At 32.7% G+C, this 20,953-nt stretch overlaps 9 protein-coding genes across 9 annotated transcripts; 5 read left to right on the forward strand and 4 right to left on the reverse strand.

Annotated features, from left to right (window-relative positions):
• Positions 1 to 1,010: 1,010 nt before the first annotated feature.
• Positions 1,011 to 2,951, forward strand: GO595_010422 (leucine-zipper-like transcriptional regulator 1; the record flags this gene model as incomplete). The annotated part of the gene is made up of 1 exon (XM_067913099.1): positions 1,011 to 2,951. One exon carries the CDS (start codon positions 1,011 to 1,013, stop codon positions 2,949 to 2,951), a length of 1,941 nt encoding a protein of 646 aa, XP_067769160.1.
• A 1,176-nt stretch (positions 2,952 to 4,127) lies between these two features.
• GO595_010423 (Copine family protein) lies at positions 4,128 to 5,780 on the forward strand (the record flags this gene model as incomplete). The annotated part of the gene is made up of 1 exon (XM_067913100.1): positions 4,128 to 5,780. One exon carries the CDS (start codon positions 4,128 to 4,130, stop codon positions 5,778 to 5,780), a length of 1,653 nt encoding a protein of 550 aa, XP_067769161.1.
• Positions 5,781 to 6,580: 800 nt separating this feature from the next.
• On the reverse strand, positions 6,581 to 7,657 carry GO595_010424 (CAMK family protein kinase; the record flags this gene model as incomplete). The annotated part of the gene is made up of 1 exon (XM_067913101.1): positions 6,581 to 7,657. One exon carries the CDS (start codon positions 7,655 to 7,657, stop codon positions 6,581 to 6,583), a length of 1,077 nt encoding a protein of 358 aa, XP_067769162.1.
• Positions 7,658 to 8,764: 1,107 nt separating this feature from the next.
• Positions 8,765 to 9,328, forward strand: GO595_010425 (RAP1B, member of RAS oncogene family; the record flags this gene model as incomplete). The annotated part of the gene is made up of 1 exon (XM_067913103.1): positions 8,765 to 9,328. One exon carries the CDS (start codon positions 8,765 to 8,767, stop codon positions 9,326 to 9,328), a length of 564 nt encoding a protein of 187 aa, XP_067769163.1.
• Positions 9,329 to 9,548: 220 nt separating this feature from the next.
• GO595_010426 (beta-tubulin) lies at positions 9,549 to 10,901 on the forward strand (the record flags this gene model as incomplete). Its single annotated transcript, XM_067913104.1, has 1 exon — positions 9,549 to 10,901. One exon carries the CDS (start codon positions 9,549 to 9,551, stop codon positions 10,899 to 10,901), a length of 1,353 nt encoding a protein of 450 aa, XP_067769164.1.
• Positions 10,902 to 11,157: 256 nt separating this feature from the next.
• Positions 11,158 to 14,211, forward strand: GO595_010427 (uncharacterized protein; the record flags this gene model as incomplete). Its single annotated transcript, XM_067913105.1, has 1 exon — positions 11,158 to 14,211. The coding sequence occupies one exon, from the start codon at positions 11,158 to 11,160 to the stop codon at positions 14,209 to 14,211; it is 3,054 nt and encodes a 1,017-aa protein (XP_067769165.1).
• A 301-nt stretch (positions 14,212 to 14,512) lies between these two features.
• Positions 14,513 to 15,049, reverse strand: GO595_010428 (uncharacterized protein; the record flags this gene model as incomplete). Its single annotated transcript, XM_067913106.1, has 1 exon — positions 14,513 to 15,049. One exon carries the CDS (start codon positions 15,047 to 15,049, stop codon positions 14,513 to 14,515), a length of 537 nt encoding a protein of 178 aa, XP_067769166.1.
• A 534-nt stretch (positions 15,050 to 15,583) lies between these two features.
• Positions 15,584 to 16,141, reverse strand: GO595_010429 (HMG box family protein; the record flags this gene model as incomplete). The annotated part of the gene is made up of 1 exon (XM_067913107.1): positions 15,584 to 16,141. One exon carries the CDS (start codon positions 16,139 to 16,141, stop codon positions 15,584 to 15,586), a length of 558 nt encoding a protein of 185 aa, XP_067769167.1.
• A 497-nt stretch (positions 16,142 to 16,638) lies between these two features.
• Positions 16,639 to 17,337, reverse strand: GO595_010430 (TBC domain containing protein; the record flags this gene model as incomplete). Its single annotated transcript, XM_067913108.1, has 1 exon — positions 16,639 to 17,337. The coding sequence occupies one exon, from the start codon at positions 17,335 to 17,337 to the stop codon at positions 16,639 to 16,641; it is 699 nt and encodes a 232-aa protein (XP_067769168.1).
• Positions 17,338 to 20,953: the final 3,616 nt, after the last annotated feature.

Raw genomic sequence — 20,953 nt, forward strand, 5'->3', positions numbered from 1 at the left:
TTTTTTTAAAAACACTAAAGCTTTGGAAGCTAAACGAAATCTATAAGTCAAATAAATAGCTAACAAATCATTTATATCATAATTATGAATAAATGTTTTTGAATATACAATGCTTACTGCTTGATTAAAAGCAAAAGTTATATCATTTTCATCTTCAAAGGAAGAAATTGATTTAGTCCAATGTCTTCTACAAAAATAAACATTAGTAATATATGGATTTATTTCTATTATTGTTTTGTTTTGTGGAAATGGTTCCATTAAGTTATCAGGTGATTCATATATTGCAAATGATAGTGGATCAACAAGATGAAAAATTTCATTACATAAATATTCGATTATGTTTGAAATCGGAAGGTCACACCGAATAATTAAATCTTTTCGCGTTGAATTCGGATATAATATATCAATTTTAATTTCTTTGGGATATAATATTAATTCAATTGAATTCTTAAATGCATAATCCGATATTTCATTTTTTTTATTACATAATTTGTATATAATTATCGAATCTTCATCATTATTTTCTGGTTTAATAGCTAATAATAATAGATAATTTGGAGGTATTTGCATTCCATGTGAAAATATTAAAAAATTTATTATATCTGATTCATTAAGATATATTGGAATTGTTGCATTAACTTGAGGAATATCATCTCTTCCAAAAACACGTGCCCTAACATTTATTGTATCTGAACTCATAAAAAATTAAAAATTCACAAAACATTTTTATGATAACATAAATTGGTTAAAAAATTTATATCAATAAAGTTGAAAAATTATTTATTAATTTGATATTAAATTAAACTTAAGAAAATAATATAATAAAATTATATTATAATCAAATCTTTTCTTCATACACTAAACCGTACTTTCTATTTTGATAAGTTCATTGATATCGATAAAAGAGACAATATAAATATGAAAAAATCCTTTCTTTGTTATCTTTGTTTATTTCGATTCAAAAATATTTTGGGGCACCCCACCAAACCGCTTTATATTAAAACAATCAGATGTCAAAGTGTAACCATTTGGTCAATGAAGGCATAATACAAGTCGGGGAAAAAGTTTACAAAATTATTGATGGTGATGATGGCTATCTTAGCTTATTTTCAGCTACACTCAACTCCGAATTTTCACCTGTTGAAACAAATGGTAATAAACCAACAAATCGCTACAAATATGCCTGTATCCAATATGGGAAATCACATTTTCTTCTTTTAGGTGGTGATAGTGAAACAGTTGATGATTTTGAAATCTGGAAATTCAGTGTCAAAAAAAATCAATGGGAACTTCTTCAAAACAAATCCCTGACACCACTTAAACGGCGCTATGGTCATTCAGTTGCCTTTTCAGCACAGAAACCCAAAACGGTTCTTTATATCTTTGGCGGCATCCGAGGAATTGAAGTATGTCAAACCTTAGAAGTCGTCACACTTAATGGCTCCACTTATACCTTTACCACCATTAAACACGGTAGTAAAAACTGGCCATGTCCACGATATTTCTCCACAATGATTACCATGCAAAGCACCATATGGGTTTTTGGGGGCATTGACATGAATGGCAATCGACTTTCTGATCTTTGGGAGATGGACCATAGTATATTTGATTCGCAACCACGCTGGATTAATCATCCATCGTTTCCATCAGCTCGCGATTCACACATTTCATGGGTCGAAAAGAACGATTTATACATTGCTGGTGGGTTTGGTGTCAAAGGTGTTCCACTTAATGACATTTGGAAATACTCCAAAGGCGGCTGGCAACAAACTATGATCTTTGAGTCGACTAATCCCATCTACAGTAGTAGCTTTGGGTTATGCGAAGTCTCTAACTCATTAGTTTTAGCGAAACAGCGCTCACCATTTGCGGGACTCGATGGCCTTGTTAACAAGTTACGAATGAAACAACGTACATACACAGATCAATTGCAACAAGAAGAAACGAATTTATCGGAACTTAAATCTCAATCGTCGACACTTAAAACTCAATGTGAAACACTTGAACAATATTCCAAAGATAAAAAGCGAACGAAATCGATTGAAGAAATCATTTCATTATATAGCGACGAACGAAAGAGTAAATTACTTGAACAAACTAAAGAAGTTCGATTACAATTATCGATGAACACGAAAGAAATTGTCTCTAATTTACCACATTCCATTAAAGTTGATAATTGTTTATCTAAACCTAAGTCGATATTATTATCTCGACAATTATCATTAAAAGTGAAACAAGACGAAAAGAAATTCAACAAAATCAAGTCACAATATGAAATGGAAATTGAAATTTATAAGTCACAAATCTCTAAACTTGAAAAAGAATGTAAATTCGATGTTACGAAACTTCCGAATATTGATCCATCGAACTTTAATACATTTGAAGAATTTTCAAACACAAAATTAAAACCTAAAGAACGAACTTATGCATTAACATTATTCCATGGGATTCAATTACGTGAATATCAACGATTATTATGTGAAATCCAAATATTAAAAGAGAAAATGAATAAAATCGACGAAAACTCACAAAGATATTCAACAATTGTTAATCATTTAAGTCGAAAACTTTCACGTAAATTCGCTAAAGTTGGTGCAATGCAAGAAGAACTTGAAAATTGGAAGAAGCTGAAAGGCGATGCAGATAAAGATAGTGTCCAAGTGAACAATTACTTAAACGCGTTGAAGGAATACACCGAAAATATGCAACAGCTGAAAAGTAAAATCGAAGATAACAAAAAGAAGAATTTGGCAATGCAAGAGAAGCTACAACAGGAGTACATGGAAATATGCGGAGGTAAGAAGGAAGTGATCGAGCAACTGTATAAGGCACTGCAGAACATTTGCGAGCAAATTAAGGAAATGACCGCTGAGGAAGCACACAACACAGTCGTAGAGACAATGCCGTCGTTGAACTACTACATGTCTTATATAATGTCAGGGAATAACTGAGTAAAGTTTGAGCCGAAAATGTTTTTTGTTGGAAATGAACAGTCATAAGTGTTAAATGAATTTTGTGTTTGTTCGAATTTTACATATATCATTTCATGTCACATGTACAATGCATTTTATTCATGTGTCTCATTATAGATATATGAAATGACCGTTTCTACAATTTACCGCTGTAACAGTTATATTCACATACTATTCCAATATAATTTAATGTGTGAATTAAATAAAGAATTTTGTCCATAACTCGTTAAAAAGTTGGGTTTAAGCAATCGAACCAGGATGAATTATCATTAAAGTACATGTTCTTTAAGTAATGTTAAGGTTAAAGAATTTCATAAGACATATGCTATTTTCTTTTAAATATCAAGAAATTACTCATTCACATCTCAATAACTAAACCATAATTCATAAATCTGTCTTGTGAAATTTTAGAGAATAAGTTAAACTAATTAAATTGTGAATTTTAGCTTCTAAGAATTAATATTGATTTCTCTAGGTAGCTTTAATTTTTTGATGCAAATTAACTTGTTTTATAACATAGAGGACGTTTAAAGACGTTAAACTATTTTAGCTGTATAGACCTAACAATTCTCTGGGAATCTCCTGAAAATTCAACTTATATGTGCATCATCAAAATATTATTATCTCTTTATAAAACTGCATTTTTCAATTGAAAATAAATTTTTAACATTACAAATTTATTTGAAATATATTTTCAAACTTAAAATGAAATCTATAAGGAAAAATGCTATTGACACTGTGATATACATTTTATGATGCAGATTATGTTATTGTTATTTTTCAATTGATCGTAATCCGAATATCAAAATAGACTTGTAATTCCTGATTTATATTTCACATACAAAATGTTCACATTGAGGGAATTTTTATAGTTATTAATGTGTGCGCAAGGTTAATTTTAACGTATCCTTTCAATTAGCGGTGCGTTAATTTTTAAAAAATGGATTTCTTCATCATATAAAATTTTTATAATAAAACATCAATAAATAACACAAACACAACATAAATCATGACATATTTATCATTAAAATATAATCAAAATAAATAAAACATATTAAGAAAATCGATGATTAACTTGTCGCATTTCTTCTCAATTAACTACAACCGCCATTCAACCAATTTCAATTGACAATAACCGCCAGATCAAAATCCAAAATGGCTGTCGCGTATAGCGGAAATTTCCGTATGGGACCTCAAAACGGAAAGCTTAATGACGGTACTCAAGCCGTTTCCAACACAGGAGTTCTTGACACCGCATCAAATGACCCAATCATTAATATTCATGTTTCTTGCAAAGATATTATAAAACTTGATATTGGAAGTCCTTCTGATCCAATGGTCGTAATGTTTGTTCCAGTAAACGGTAAATATGTAGAAGTAGCTCGAACTGAAGTTATATGGGATGATCCAAATCCTTCTTTCGTCAAATTTTTCCAGGCTCTTTACATTTTCGAAACACAACAACCTTTAAGATTCATGGTTTATGACTGCGATTCAGAAAATGCACCACTTGAAAAACATGATTTCATTGGTTATGCAGATACTGATGTTCAAACACTTGTAAGTGCTGGCAGCAGTGAAGTTAGACTTGAGCTTAAGCATAACACTGCCAAGAACAAACGTGGTACCCTTATTCTTACCTCTGAACAAGCTTCATCAAGTAATTCAATATGTAACATGACAATATCTACATTTGATCTCCGTAAGATGCGTACCTTCTCCAAGAACTGGCCTTATGTCCAAATATCCAAGCCAAGTGAAAGTGGCAAATTATTACCAATATTTAGATCCGAAGTCGTACCCAAAACTTACAAATGTACCTTCAAACCCATCCAAATACCACTCCAAGTCCTTTGTAATGGCGATCCGAATGTTCCAGTTACAATATCAATAATGGATTACAAACGAAACCATGCCGATGACCTCATTGGTAGCTTCACTCTTAGTCTCCAAACCTTCATTGACAATGGCAGCAACTCCGTTTATGAGATACAGAATGGCACTGCCAAAAAGAAGAAGAAATGCGGCAAATTCCGCTTCTTAACCATCAACATCATCAAGAAGCCCACATTCTGCGATTACATCCGCAGTGGACTTCAACTCAATTTAATAACCGCAATTGATTTCACCGCATCTAACATGAATCCAACTGATCCACGCTCATTACACTACATAACGCCTAACGGACTCAACCAGTACGAAACCTGCATCTGGTCCATTGGATCTGTTGTCTGTCCATACGATAGTGATCAACTATTTCCAGTCTATGGCTTCGGTGGCAAGATCAATGGCGTTGTCTCCCATTGTTTCCCATTGACATTCGATCCTAACAACCCTAATGTCCAAGGCCTCGAGGGCATCTCGATGGCGTACAAGAACTCACTTCGCATGGTCCAACTGAGCGGCCCGACGCTGTTTGCGCCCATCATAAGCGCGGCCACAGGCGTCGCAAGGGCATCGTTCCAAGAGTCGCACACGTACACGATATTGATGATTCTGACCGACGGAATCATCAACGACATGCAGGAAACGATTGACGCTATTGTCGAGGCGTCGGACGCCCCATTGAGTATCATCATCGTCGGCGTCGGATGCGCGAACTTCGCATCAATGAACATCCTCGACGCAGATGATGACCCGCTGAGGTCACGGAGCGGAGTCCTCATGAAGAGGGACATCGTGCAGTTCGTGCCGTTCAACAAGTTCGCGGCAAACAACGGAATGGGACTGGCGCAGGAGGTACTCGCCGAGGTGCCGAGGCAGGTCGACCAGTTCTGTTCGACACATGGATTTATACCGCAGATTTAATAAAGTATGAAGTGAATGTAAATTCTGTCACTTGATAACGTTTGTGTCATTAAGAGATGTTATGTTATGATTACGGACACATCTGTGTCACCACGTGCATTAAATCATGAATACTGTCAAATGTGTGAATGCTTTGATATGAATACGGACACATCTGTGTCACCACGTGCATTAAATCATGAATACTGTCAAATGTGTGAATGCTTTGATATGAATACGGACACATCTGTGTCACCACGTGCATTAAATCATGAATACTGTCAAATGTGTGAATGCTTTGATATGAATACGGACACATCTGTGTCACCACGTGTATTAAATCATGAATACTGTCAAATGTGTGAATGTTATGTTGTAATAGCACATAGCGAATGTAATTTCCTTTGACTTTATCTTGACGGTATTCAAACATTTGCCAAAGCAATTACGTTTTCTATATTTTTTAAAATTATTAATCTCTAAGTAAACCGGAAATCTTATTCTGAATCTATGGCGATATCTTTTTGCCTTTATCAATTTGATACAAATAAGTTAAATGATAACAATTGAAACAATTTGCATCATTACAAAAGAAACACAAACAATAATAATAATAATAATAATTTTTCATTATTTTGCTCAAAAATAGTATAACAATATTAAACATGTGATGTGCATCGACATATCGCTGTGCTCATTTGAATATTGTCAAATCTTTAAAACATTTATTTATCAAAAAGTGTTAATCAGCAAAAATATTTTACACTAAAAACCATATTATTTTGATGCAATACATCACAAATGCAACACAAAAACACACCTCACGTCACCGGCTTGAATGTTGGGTTTGCTCGTCCGCTCAAGTGCCTTCTTCTTGTCGGCACTTTTCTGATCAATTTCTGAACGGGCGCAAACTTTGCCCCGAAGCTGGACGATATGAATCCGCAATCTCTCTGTACCTTTGGCCTCACAATTATGTTTTTCCGAAGGAATTGTTGAGATCCTCTGTTTGAAGATAATGTTTCGATTCCACTGTTCATCGGCTGAGTTGCAAGCTCTCCCACAACATCTGCAAGCCATGGGTGCTTCAATATTTCGTCTACGTTTGGTCTGTCTTTTGGATTAAGTTGCATTAATCGCGAAATTAAATCTCGTAAATCTGGCGGAAGATAACGAGGTATGGTAAAATTGGCTTCCGCTATCTGCTGATAAAGTTTCTGTTGCCCGATGTCCTCCCACGGAAGGCCGCCAGTGACAATTGTGAAAAGAACAACGCCAAGAGACCAAATGTCACTTTTCTTGCCATCATACGGCTTGTTAAGGAGAACCTCTGGTGACACGTAGAAGGGAGAACCACAATATGTCTTGAGTAAAAGGTTTTCACTTGTATGTTGACATAATCCAAAATCTGTGATTTTAGCATTCATGCAAGAATCAAGGAGAATATTTTCGGGCTTGATGTCACGATGTGAAATATCATGTGAGTGAATGTATGAGACCCCTGAAACAATTTGTGCAAATATTTTTTTGGCTCGCTTTTCTTCAACTGGCCCATTGTCTGCAATAGCTTGAAATAGTTCGCCATTTGAGCAATATTCCATGATCAAATATATTAAATTTTGGTCATAAACAATATCATATAATTGTACAAGAAAAGGACTTTGAAAAGACTGCATAATTCGAACTTCGCGCTCGAACTTATCGAATAGTTTCTGTTGTATAAGAAATTTCCGTGATGAAATTTTGCATGCATATTGTGCATTTGTCGTAATGTCGTAAACGAGTGCAACCACTGAAAATGCACCATTTCCTATGGTCCTAATGAATTCATATCTGCCAAAACGAAATGGAATTTCAATGGAAAACTCGTCATTGATTTTTGCAACTATTGTTTCCATTATTGTCACAACGGTTGTTAGCGGGGGGTTGGAGCCATCTCAAAACCTCCCCCATTTGAAAACGAATCAAACTTTTTGAGACAAATCAATCAGTCTATTGGATTTTAAAAAGTTTACTCACGGCCAACCTGAAACCGATCCTAAAAATACGATAGGAAATTTTATCGATTTCAGCTGATTTTGTAATTTATTATAAGTCGTAGTTAAAGGTTAAATTACTTGAGTCAAGCTATTTGATAAAATTTAAATGTTTAATTAAAAAATAAGATAAAATCACAAAAGATGAGTAAACTCCTCAAATGGACCGATGATAACCTATCGGCGTTCACATGTGTTCGATGAATGAATGACAGGATGGTGTGTATATTATGTGCAATTTAGAGGTGTGTTGCAGGAGATGCCCAAGGTTTTCTTTCGCAACCCCTATTTTATTTTTGCATATTAAAAACGGATCCTCCAGCGCCGCTAACCCTCACACGGTAGAAGCTTTTGAATGCCCTCTCAATCCAAAACGTTTTTTCAATTTCAAAGCAAAAGCACAAACCGTCGTTGTAAAAATACGATAAGTATTCAATCCGTTCCTTCTTGCGGATTTCTTCTTCAAAATGTGTGGGAATGCCGATAATTGATAAAGGTGCGATTGAAATACCACTTTTTGATAAAGAAAATAACAAAAACTTGACAATCAATGTTTTTTTGTAACGTTTTCATAAAGTTTTGAATCCAAAATTTGCATCGTCTTTTGCAATGGCTTTCTGCATTCATTTCTTCAGGAAAGAACATTTTTCGACAAGCATTTGTATTTTAACATTTACATCAGAAGAAAGCAGAACATCATTGAATGATTTTTTATGTTATGATGAATGTTAAACTGTTGGTTTTTTCTCCTAGTTTCATTAAAATTTTTTAACACTGAAGTTTAAGAAATTTTTTTTGGCAACTTAAGAATTTGGTCGGTTTTTTCAGAGGATTAAGATTGAAAATGAATAATTTACACGAAAATAAAAATTTATCTCTGTTTTGATAACGTACCCCATTTCTTTGAATTTATGTAAACTTCTGAATGTTGGTTATTTCAGTCAAAAAGCAAATTCTCCTTATTTTGGCATGAGCGAAAAGAAACCAAAGCTTGTTGTTGCAGGCGATGGCGGTGTTGGAAAAACTTCAATTATCGTCCGCTATACAAAGGACCAATTTTCAGAAGGTTACGAACCAACTCTTGAAGATAATTATCATGCCAGAATCGATTTAGATAATCAAGAATCACTAGAAATAGAAATTGCAGACACAGCTGGACAAGAAGATTACAAAGCCCTTCGTGATAAGTTCATGGCTGAAGGCGATGCTTTTCTAATTGTTTATAGCGTAATTGACGCACGTTCAATACAGATGGCAGACAACCTTCTCGAACAGATATCAGTTCTCCACGAAAATGAAGATTTTAAATTTGTTCTTGCTGGAAATAAGTGTGATAAAGAAGCTCAACGCCAAGTAACTCCAGAAGATGGTCAAGAGCTTGCTAAAAAATATCATGGCGTTTTTCTAGAAACATCTGCTTTATCAGCAATTAATATTCATGAAGTGTTCCAACAAATTGGGAAAATGCTCATTGCGCCTCCTGCAGAACCTGATGTTCAAAAAGCCCAAGGTTCATGCTGTACTATTGAGTAAACGATTTTTCGAAACGAATCATAAAGATTTCTTTTATCTCTTAACCAACCTTTAGAAGTTGAACCAGCTTCATTAAGCTTTCGGAAAAGAACTAATTCATCAAATAAAGGAACTAAAAATGACCTAAAATTGTTAAGCCTATCAATGATGAAGGTACGTTTAACATTTTGAAGATAAATTTATGAAATTTCAGAGAAATACGTTTTAATTTATTTTTAGAATGGTGCGTGAAATTGTTCACCTCCAAGCAGGACAATGTGGAAACCAAATCGGTGCCAAGTTCTGGGAAGTTATCTCAGATGAACACGGCATTGATCCAACCGGTTCATTCCATGGTGATAGTGATCTTCAATTAGAAAGAATTAACGTTTACTACAACGAAGCCACTGGTGGTAAGTACGTTCCACGTGCTGTCCTTGTCGATCTTGAACCAGGTACTATGGATGCAGTTCGTGCAGGACAATATGGTCAATTATTCCGCCCAGATAACTTCGTTTTCGGTCAATCCGGTGCTGGTAACAACTGGGCTAAAGGTTATTACACTGAAGGTCAAGAACTTGCCGAATCAATTCTTGATGTTGTTCGTAAAGAAGCTGAATCCTGTGATGCACTTCAAGGATTCCAACTTGTTCATTCACTTGGAGGCGGTACTGGCTCAGGTCTTGGTACACTTCTTCTTAACAAGCTCCGTGAAGAATATCCTGATCGTATTCTTTCCACATATTCCATTGTTCCATCACCAAAAGTATCTGATACTGTTGTCGAACCATATAACTGCACTCTTTCTGTTCACCAACTTGTTGAATCCGCAGATGAAGTTTTCTGCATTGATAACGAAGCACTTTATGACATTTGCTTCCGTACCTTAAAGCTCACCACACCCACATATGGTGATCTTAACCATCTTGTATCAATGGTTATGTCCGGTACTACATGTTCATTAAGATTCCCAGGTCAACTTAACTCTGATCTTCGTAAGCTTGCAGTTAACCTTGTTCCATTCCCACGTCTCCACTTCTTCATCGTAGGCTTCGCTCCACTCACATCCCGCGGCTCACAACAATATCGCGCATTAACAGTACCCGAACTTACATCACAATTGTTCGACAATAAGAACATGATGGCCGCCTGCGACCCACGCCGTGGCGTCTACTTAACTGTTTCCGCACATTTCCGTGGAAGAATGTCATCCAAAGAAGTCGACGAGCAAATGCTTAACATCCAAGCGCGTAACACGTCGTACTTCGTCGAATGGATTCCAAACAACGTGAAGAGCTCCATCTGCGATATCCCACCACGAGGTCTTAAGATGGCTGCGACATTCATCGGCAACACAACAGCATTCAGAGAATTGTTCACACGCGTCGACTCACAGTTCCAAAAGATGTACGCGCGAAGAGCTTTCATCCATTGGTACGTAAACGAAGGACTCGAAACAGTCGAATTCGATGAGGCGAGATCGAACATGACCGACTTGATACAGGAGTACGAAATGTACGAAACAGTCGGAATTGATGAAGTAGGCGAAGAAGAGGAAGAAGGCGAAGGTGAAGGAGAAGCAATGGAAGACTAAATAAATGAATTTTTTTTTAATATTTTGTTTGGTTAAAGTAATATTTACTTTTAACTTAGAACAATCATTGAGTTAATAATTGATAATAACAATCAATATTTTGGATGCTAATGTCGAAGAAAAAATATTAATTAAAAAAAGCATTGCGCTTATTACACTGATTGATGATTCATGAGAGATTAAATGAATTTGGAATTTTCCTTAATTAAAAAGTGACAAGCCGAAGAATTGGAAAGTGGCAAAAATCTTCAGCAAAATGAGCGATTTATTCACGTTAAAATTCCAAAAATTCGATGAACTCCAGAAGTTCCTTGAAGACAATTCAATCAGTAATATTACATATTCTTTCTGTTCTGAAAAATTTATTGTTATATGTTATGATTCAACTAATATAGTAATTTATGACATAAAAAATAAGACATCTTTCATTCCCAAATCTGGCAAAACGATTAATTCTAAAGCAGTTGTTGCAACAATTTCACCATGTGAAAAATATGCTGTTTCAGGTCATGAAAATGGGCAGGTCTTTTTTTGGGAAATAGCACGTCAAAGCTCTGTTTCTGATACAACTGTAGGAAATGGTGCAAAAATCACATCTCTTTCATTTCAAATTTCTTGGAAAACATTAATTGTTTCACAAGCAGATGGAAACATTGCTCAACTTGACATATCATCACTTCTTCTTTTCCTTTACATTAAAGAAGGGCATCAATTAAAACTTGATTCTCCAGCCACCAAAATACAATGTGCATCATCATGTGACAACTCAATACAACTCATTGCTTCTTCATTCAAAGACTCAGTTAAAGTCTATCAGCAAACAGACAAGTTTGTTGAACTTATTTCATTTGAAGCAACTGATCCATTAATTTCATTCATATGTGAAGAATGGCATTTTTACATAGCCATCAGTGAAGATTCGACGATTTCAATCCATAAAATCTTTGAGAATGGCTCACATGAAGAGATAAATTCATTTCAATTTCCTTCCAAAGTTCTTGATCTCACATTTTTATCACAAACGTTACTTGTTGTCTCTACTGCCGATACTCTTTCTATCATCAACATTCATGATGACATTATCTCTCAATATAGCGAACATCTCACCCCATTAATCTGCGCTACAAATGATTTGATTTGCATGGTACCCGAAGGGGCCCTAACGATGGAAACCGCCGAGGAGAAAATCCGTTTAATGATTCATGACAATCAAATTATTCAAGCCATTGATCTTTGTGTTTCCACGTATACCAATGAATTCTCATCATATGATAGTACTGATACGCTCTCTAAAATCCAAGAACTATTAAAATGTTCCATTTTAATATTAGCAGAAGATTCAGACGAACTTGAGAAACATTTTCCACAAATAGCAGAAGCGATAGTTAAGACTGATATAGCGGACACTTTTATCCATGATTTCTTATCATATATTAATGATGATGATTCTAAGTTACAACTTTTGGTATTAATCTTAGAGACAGAAAACATTCGACCTGAGACATCTTCCACTATTTTACGAGAGATATCACAACTTCAACCATATGACAATAGTACAGTTGAAGATGCGTTATTAAATGTCCAATTCATTCCATCATTTATTAAAGAAGCTATAGGTATTGGACATACATTACATTATAATCGATTTGTTTTACATTTATTCGATCGCTTCTTTAATGATATATTACCAGCGTTTGCATTAATTGTTGACACTGGTGATAAAACGCAGATCAAAGAATTATGTGAATATGTATTCTTAACAAAACCATTTGATCAATATAAAAGTAACTTATGTATAGTATGGTTACATACACCAAACACTGGACGATTAGCTAAAGTGATTGAGTCGTCATGGGAAAACTCGGATAAACTTATAAAAGAGTTTTTGTCACGTGCGCCAATTAAATTTAGCTCAAGCCAACAATTAACAATCATTGAAATGATTCGGATTATTGTTTTGTGCTTCGAAAATGCAAAGCCTCCACAAGCAGATCCATTATTTACATTAATAGCTAATGAAGCAATTGAAAAGAATATAACATTTCCATCGAAGGCCATTTCGTCAATTATGAATTACATCTTCGAATCAAACGCTTCGCGATTAATACGCGAAAAGTTATTTATGAAAATAGTAACAATTGATTACCCACAGATTGACGTTACGCAATTTAAGTTACATTGCGTCAGAGCTGGATTTAGTACAGCTATTAAACATATAATGCGAGGTGAAGAAGACTTGAAACTTGAAGTTGAATGTCATTTGTTAAGTGATACGCCAAATGATTCGTTCGAATTGTTGGAAAATTTCGAAGGTTCACGTGAAAGTGCTCAAGATACAATATTAACTTTATTGAAGCCTTTGTTATATTTGGATCCAAAACGTACTGTTAAATTAATTGTATCTAAGTACCCAAGATTACATCCGAATCAAGTGATGGCAACGTCAAGAAAACAAGAAATTAAACTTTATTTCGATACTTTATTCGAAATTAACGACCCGCCGATAGCAACCTCCGAGGACACTCAATCGTACTTACGGTTTTTAGCGTCGCACGTTTCTTACCTCGTCACTTTTCTCAGAACAGCCAAAACGATATCAACCGACGTGGCCTTTGAATTTTGTGAGTTCCAAAGAATCCATATCGGATGCGCAGTGTTAAATTGCTCGAAAGGTAATTATCAGGCAGCTTTCGATAATTATCAAAACCATGTTACTAACGGAGGATTTTACGACGCAGAATTGACAAAGGTGTTTTTGGATAATATATCATTCATTAAATATCCAAAACCAGTGGTGTTAAGAACATTATTCGAACCTTTGGTTACTCAAACTACAAACGATTTTAACACATTGAACGAGTTAATTAATGACTCATTGAAGAAGGCATCGAAAAATGATGTACTAATTGCAATGTTTTCATTAATGATGGCTTCTAACAACTCTTCTCCTGCTTACAACTTCTTAAAGAAGTTTGTTACTAACTCAGGATGCTTTGTAGAGTTAAGTAATCAAAATGATATCGAATTCTTTACAAGTATTTGCAAGATAATTCCAGCTAAAAATGAAATATTTAGTGATGGCGATGTGATTGTACGTGACTATTCTATGGGTGTTGTTGTTGTCTCATCAATTAATCCGAAAAGTAAAACAAGGGAAATGAATGAATTGTTGTCAAGCAAAGCAAAGGCTATAATTCAAAGAGCTGAAATTATGCTAATGATTAATAGAATGTATATCCCTGAAGATGAAGACGCGACAATTGTTTTGATGGTTCCGCCTTCTGAAAACCAGCTTAACGGTTATTACTGAAAACAAACGGTTATCATAAATAAATTGAATTGAATTTTTGAAAAGGAAGCTAGCGGTTTTGTGGGTAATTGCTTTTTGTGTGTTTTACAAATCGAGTTTTGTATGTTGTAAAGAAATCAAATAACTGTTGAAACTGTTCAAATAATAATTTTTTTTATTTATAAAATCGAACAGATTTTGTAATTATAAACTTCGTATTGTCATTTCTAGAGTAAAATATTCATTAGATTAATATAAAATGATAATCGTAAAAATATTATATTATTAGATAATATTTATATTTATATATTATTGAGAACAATTAATCAGTGTAAGGTGATGATATGATAGAAGCATTCGAATCTTCATCACTTGAGTGATCTGACCAGAATCTTGGTAGTTGCTCAGTAGCAGGACTTCTAGGAGGTGGAGCTATTGTTGTCCAGCTTGGTGGTGCTGTTGGCAATTCAGAAACAGATGTATTAACAAATCTTTTGATGATATTTCGATAACAAAAAACAGTTCCTTCGACTTTGCTAAAGAATTGATCTTTCATCCTTGCATTTTCAGTACATAGTGCTTGTGTTAATGATGATTTTTTCAATTTCTTCTTCGTATTTGATTTCGATGCTCTTTTCTTTTTAGCTTCTGGTTGATCTCGGACATAAATATGTGAATTATCTTCAACACCAAACCATTTGAAAGTGAATGATGGAATAAGCTGAATATTTTTATAATAAAATAGATGATTTCCAGTTGGTAGATATGGAGCAAGTTCAGTGATTGTAGAATGTGAATTAACCACCACAGTTATTGGATCACCATTTCCATAATGCAGATGAAGAGTATATGTTTCCATTATCAGTCTGTATTTCGATTTGTTGTCTACGGTTTTTAAAGTTACTTTCAAAAAAGTTGTTTACCCAATTCAAATTGTGTGCCATAACGGCGATCTTAACGCTGAAAAAGTCGGACATTTGAATTAACGTCGTAATGGTAAAGGAACGCTAAAATAAAACCTTATCTACACAAAGCATCTTGATATAATATTATATCAAATAATTACATAACATCGACTAAATATTGATGCTTTTTGCATTTAGATGACCAAGAAATGACATAATTTCACATCATCAAATTACAAATAATTCAGTCTTTGATAATACTCAAAATATGATAATACAACATAATATTAATAAGATTTAAATATGAAACTGACTATATTTTGACCAAAATTGATATTCATTTAATTTATTGTGCATTAAATATTTACTAATTGATTACAACGCTCACAAAAAACTATATAAAAGACTAATTTACACAGAGATTTCAGGATTAATGTTGAATGTTTGGAATTATCAGGACAATTTAAGAAAAATGTTCACAATTTTTATTAGCTTTGTTGAAACACTTCGCTTGGGAAATTGTTTTCGATTGGATGATGGAATATTTCTGGATCTTGTAAAATTTGTTGAATTCCTTGAAAAGAACTATAGAATTGTTCTTGCAAAAGATTTAAGTAAGACCTCAGTTCATCAAGCGAAAGGTTCACCAATGTTTTCAAATCTGGAAGATCAATGTGCTGCTTGACTATTGGCAAATTATTTGATTTTCTTAATGCACGCTTTTTCTTTGCTCTTTCGTAACTATATTCTGGATTCGAAACTTTAAATTTTTGTTGTTCTTCTTTTGCTTTAGTTTTATATGGAAGTCTGCTTTCTTCATTCATTAATTTCCATTGATTTGCAAGGATTTTAGATGCTTCTGTATTCGGAACTTCTGGATTTTGTTCTCGTATTTTTGCTCTGTTTTCGATACAGTATAAAAGAAATGCATTTGGCGGACGTTTCAGTTTATTGTTTTCCTGTGTGGCTATACCTTGTGGAGAACATTCAGGTGTTTCCTCGAAGTGTGGAATTGTCTGGAGTTGAAGTTCATTAAGTTCTTCCATGGCGCGCTTTTATGAATAAACGTCCTCCCTTCAAATTTTCTATGAAAAGCGGTTTTCTCGAAGATTTTGTTTGTACTCATTTAATTCTCTTAAGAAGTTCTTTTCACCTTCTTCATCGAATTCATTTTCTGATTCACTTTCATTATCACTATCATCATCAGACATAATTAATTTAAAACTCACTTGATGATTCACTTGTGTTTTAACCATCGATGGTTATTAATAATTAATAGTATAAGACGAATAATGAATATTGTAATGAGACTCATTCAGAAGCAATAAAGAAGTAATGAAAACTATTATAAAATTGATTTTTTTTTATGTACTGTAAAATTCACTTTAATGTGAATGTTTAATTTTAACAAAATATACATAAAATTTCCCTCAATCTATTTATTGAACATCGAATTATTTTCATTTTATTACTACCCAATTAATGGTTTTATGGATAAATTTCTTAAGTTCAAACACATTCTTTTGAAGCTTCAAATCAACATTTACACAACATTTATTAATTCGAAGTAACGCGGCTTAAAGTTTTCCACCGAATGTTTTGTGTTTAGCTTCATGCACCAATACTTCTCGTTGTTCACATCGTTGGTTCCCTTCTCATACAGAAACATAGCTATTTCTATAAGTTCGTTCTGATCAATATTTTTCAAACAGTTTTCATATGATGAGATAACATCTCCGAGATCGCCAAATTCGACAATTGCAATGGACGGAAATATCTCAAACAAAACGGCAGCAGTAAAGAAGCGCGGGAAAACGGCTTTATCACACGAAAAAACAGAATCCCAAATCCTTTTCACAAACTCAATAGGATAATCACGCTTAAATGTAAGCAAAATTGATTTGTATATGAAAAATAATCCGTCAAGTTTTCGACTTGATATCCAATGTTGCATAACCGGATGAATAGAAGCAGCTATTTCAAACGATCGGCCAGCATTAAAGCGTTGGCTCGATTGCATGTTCTTAAACTGGATATCAAGTTGATTAGAGCGAAGTAAATATACAAAGTTCCAAAATATAAACGATTCGGCTTTTTCAATGGGTATCGTCCTTCCATCGTAAAAAACCGCCATATCGCCATTGAATTCTTTGATGTATAAAATCATCAACGTAGAAATATAATCTCCCATACCTTGCGTATAGCCAATGTTTGGATTATATAGTATATAAGCTTGGAACATACGAATGAAGCTTTTGCTTGCTTCAGAATTCTCATGTTTAAACATGGGATGTGTCCTTTCAGTTCTACAAGCATCATTTACAATAGTGGAACATGCATAATTGGCAACGGCTGTTTGTTGGCCTGTTTGTAGGTTCCATTGTTTTCGAAAGATAGAATATTTTGAATAATTGGCTTTTAAAAATGCTTCCTTTTCTTCTGTTGACATATCTGGCGTATAGAACTTGTATAAGTATGGCCAGATTATACATCTGACTTCATCATTTTCAATGCCATTTTCAAAAATTTGTGATTTAATAGCAGCAAAATTTAAAAGTCGCCCATCACTGGTGAAGTTAGGCTGAAGTTGATCCATTGTTAAAGGGTTGTTCCTTCCATATTTTAATTCTTTTTGAATACTTGAACGAACCTTTCTATGTGCATGAATTGATTGAACGTGAGAAATAGAAAGAGCGTTTGATGGTAAACCATATGACTTATACACAAAATTTGTAACAGTATATATAGTTTGCATTTGAAATCGTGTATTTCGCTCAAGAACGTGTTTTTCTGTAAGATCAGCAATAAGTTTCTTTATTTTATCGGCATCATCATTGAAAAATAAAAATCTTGAAAATGTTGTTACATTATATGCTGCAAAACGAACTATACAATCGCACTTTGCATCACTAATGAATTGCACATAAGTGATTTGATTTAATAAAAAGCATATTTGGCTATTTTCAATATTGCAACGATGAATATCAAATTCCTCAAAAACATTTGGTATCCACCTGAACTGTATACTACTTGTGAAAGTGATAGACATTATTCCATCAGCAGGTTGTGTATCTTCGAAATCTAATTTGCAATTTAAATCAAATTTCTTGCTTTCCTCCATTTTTTGAATACAAGTCAAAACTTAAAAATACGAATTAATATTTATTTAATATAATAATTTTATTTATAAGAAAATATTCAGTTCTCTCCCGTAGTGTAATGGTTAGCACATGGGACTTTGAATCCCGGGACGGAGGTTCGATTCCTCCCGGGAGAACTACTTTTTGTTATTTTTTTTAAAATATATATCAAATTAAACTTAATTTTATGATCCTCTCCTCATGATTTATTTTGAACAGCAATGGCTTTAAAAAATATGAATTTAAAATTAATTGCAATATTTATGTGATTATTTCAACATTGATATAGAAAAAATCATATTTTATTTCTACTTATTATTAATATAATTTCCAGGACATTTTTGAACATGTAGGTATTTAATAAATCAATTATACATAAGGGAATATAAAATTATTTTCTTTATTTTAATTCATTGAAAATGAAAGATTTTATAATGAAAATTTCATTAAAATGGATAATGTTGCAAAATTAATCGTGTCATTTCCAATTAAGTCAAAATAAACGAAAAAATTTACTTGTTTTTATTAGGAATATACTATAGTATTGTTGTAAAAATGTTTAAAATATTTTTATTGTTTCTGAAATTATCATATTTTTAGAACAAATAAATTATAAAAAGTTGCAAATTTTTGAATTTTTGCCCTGGTCTATAGATATTGAAAATCTTGTATAACTTAAAAACATAATGAAAACTAAAAAAAAAAAAAAATTATATAAATTAATATTAATAATTATTAGTTCTATATATTTATCGAATTTGAACTTCTATATTAAATTATAAAGCCCAAAAAAGCAATTTGAAATTTTGGAGATTGCTCATAAAAATAGAAAGATAACAAAATTTGGTTAGGATAATTGTATTGAATAGAATATGTATACTTATTTATTTATATTTCTTTAAATTTAGTTCAGTGGAAAATGAAAAAAATTGATTTTCTGATTTGAAACGACCGTTTATTTGGTTGACAGCGCTGTATCTGTTGATTGTTCAGATGTGAACTCACAAACCGATGTTTTCAATTGAAATTGTAAAATCTCTTAAAATTTGGCAAATTTTGTCATTTAAATCATGGCTGACAAAATAAAAATTAATATGCAAGGGGTACCTATGAAAGACACGATTCAAGAATTTGAGTCCCTTCTTTGTCAACAATCAAAATTTTCTAGTTTTAAAGATCTAGTTCAAAATCTAAAAGATTCTACACATGTCTATAAGTGTCAAAACTCATGGCAAACAAACCAAATTTCCATTGGTTGTCTTAATTGTGGTATTGAAGAAAATAGTTGCGTTTGTCTTCAATGTTATTTAAATGGAAATCATGAAGGGCATACAATTCGTGTTTTTACCACCTTTATCGGTAATTGTGACTGTGGCGATTCGGAACTTTGGGATCCATCTGGTACTTGTAGTATTCATTTGCATAATGAAACTCAATTATCAGATCTAGAAGTTTCCATATCACCAATTCTCCAACAAATTTTTGATTTATCCATATCCCAGCTTCCAAATCTTCTTCAAACCAATACATCAGATAGTGTTTTACTTCTTAAATGGCTTTTTCAGTTATGTTCTATTGGGGACAATATTCGTAGGATGATAGTTACGTCACTTTCGCGCGATAACATTTATTCTGACTTAATCAATTCATGTATTATTGCCGACTATGATTCAATACAAGCTCTTGCTGATCTTTTCGGTCGTTGTACTAATGATTCTGTTTTTAAAATTACATATGGTTATGTATATTTAATGAATTTTGTCAAATTGATTAAAGCCAAATATGAAATGATCATTCATAATGAACAATATCAAAAAATAGATTTGTTACTTTGGTCGTCTTTTCATTTTTTATCTCGAAAAGTTATTGTTAAATTGATTGAACTCTACAATTTTGATTGGTGCCAATTTTATTTAGATCTTTATTCAACTTTTCAAAAATTACAATTATCATTTGCACTTCAGCCAGATTTATGTCGACAAACGGTAGGCCCAACAACAGATTCTATTTATAAATATTTAAAACAAACTTTAGAATCGGATGAGATAAATGGCAAACAAAAATTTTTGGATAATTTTATTGATATATTTTTAGATGAAGAAGTAATTCTTTATACAAATATTAATGAAGAATCAAATGAAAATGACTTTTTCCCTTATGTTTTATATAATTTAAATGTAGAAGTGGTTTGTGATGCATTTAAGAAATGTGGAAATTTAAACATAGAAAATGTTATTAATAAAATTGAGAAATATTTAAATAAAATTTACGTTGAACAAAACATCGACAAAATGATACAAAAACCATTTTATGATCAATCATTATTCGATGGATGTTCAATTTCATTATTTTTGATACCTTATTTCTTATTAAATTCATTATTATTATCTAAAAAAGATAATATGAAAACAATTTTAACAAATTCTATTGAAAATTTGGATAATTTCTTATTATTAACTTCATTAAATACACAACGAGTTTTAATTTCAATTTATTTATTGTTTAATCAATATTTAAGGACTTGTTTTGGTTATAAATTGTTTTTATTATATATGATGTTACCTGAATTATATTCAGAATTATTTTCACTTATGCAAATTTGTTTAGGTTTTATGAATGATAAAGAAAAATTAATTAATTTAATTGCTCATAATTTTGGTATATTTGATGAAAAAGTGAATGAAACTAATAATTTGATATATTTCGATTTCATTCATT

This window comes from Histomonas meleagridis (assembly GCF_020186115.1).
Source record: "Histomonas meleagridis strain 2922-C6/04-10x chromosome Unknown scaffold_61, whole genome shotgun sequence".
Lineage (NCBI taxonomy): Eukaryota > Parabasalia > Tritrichomonadida > Dientamoebidae > Histomonas > Histomonas meleagridis.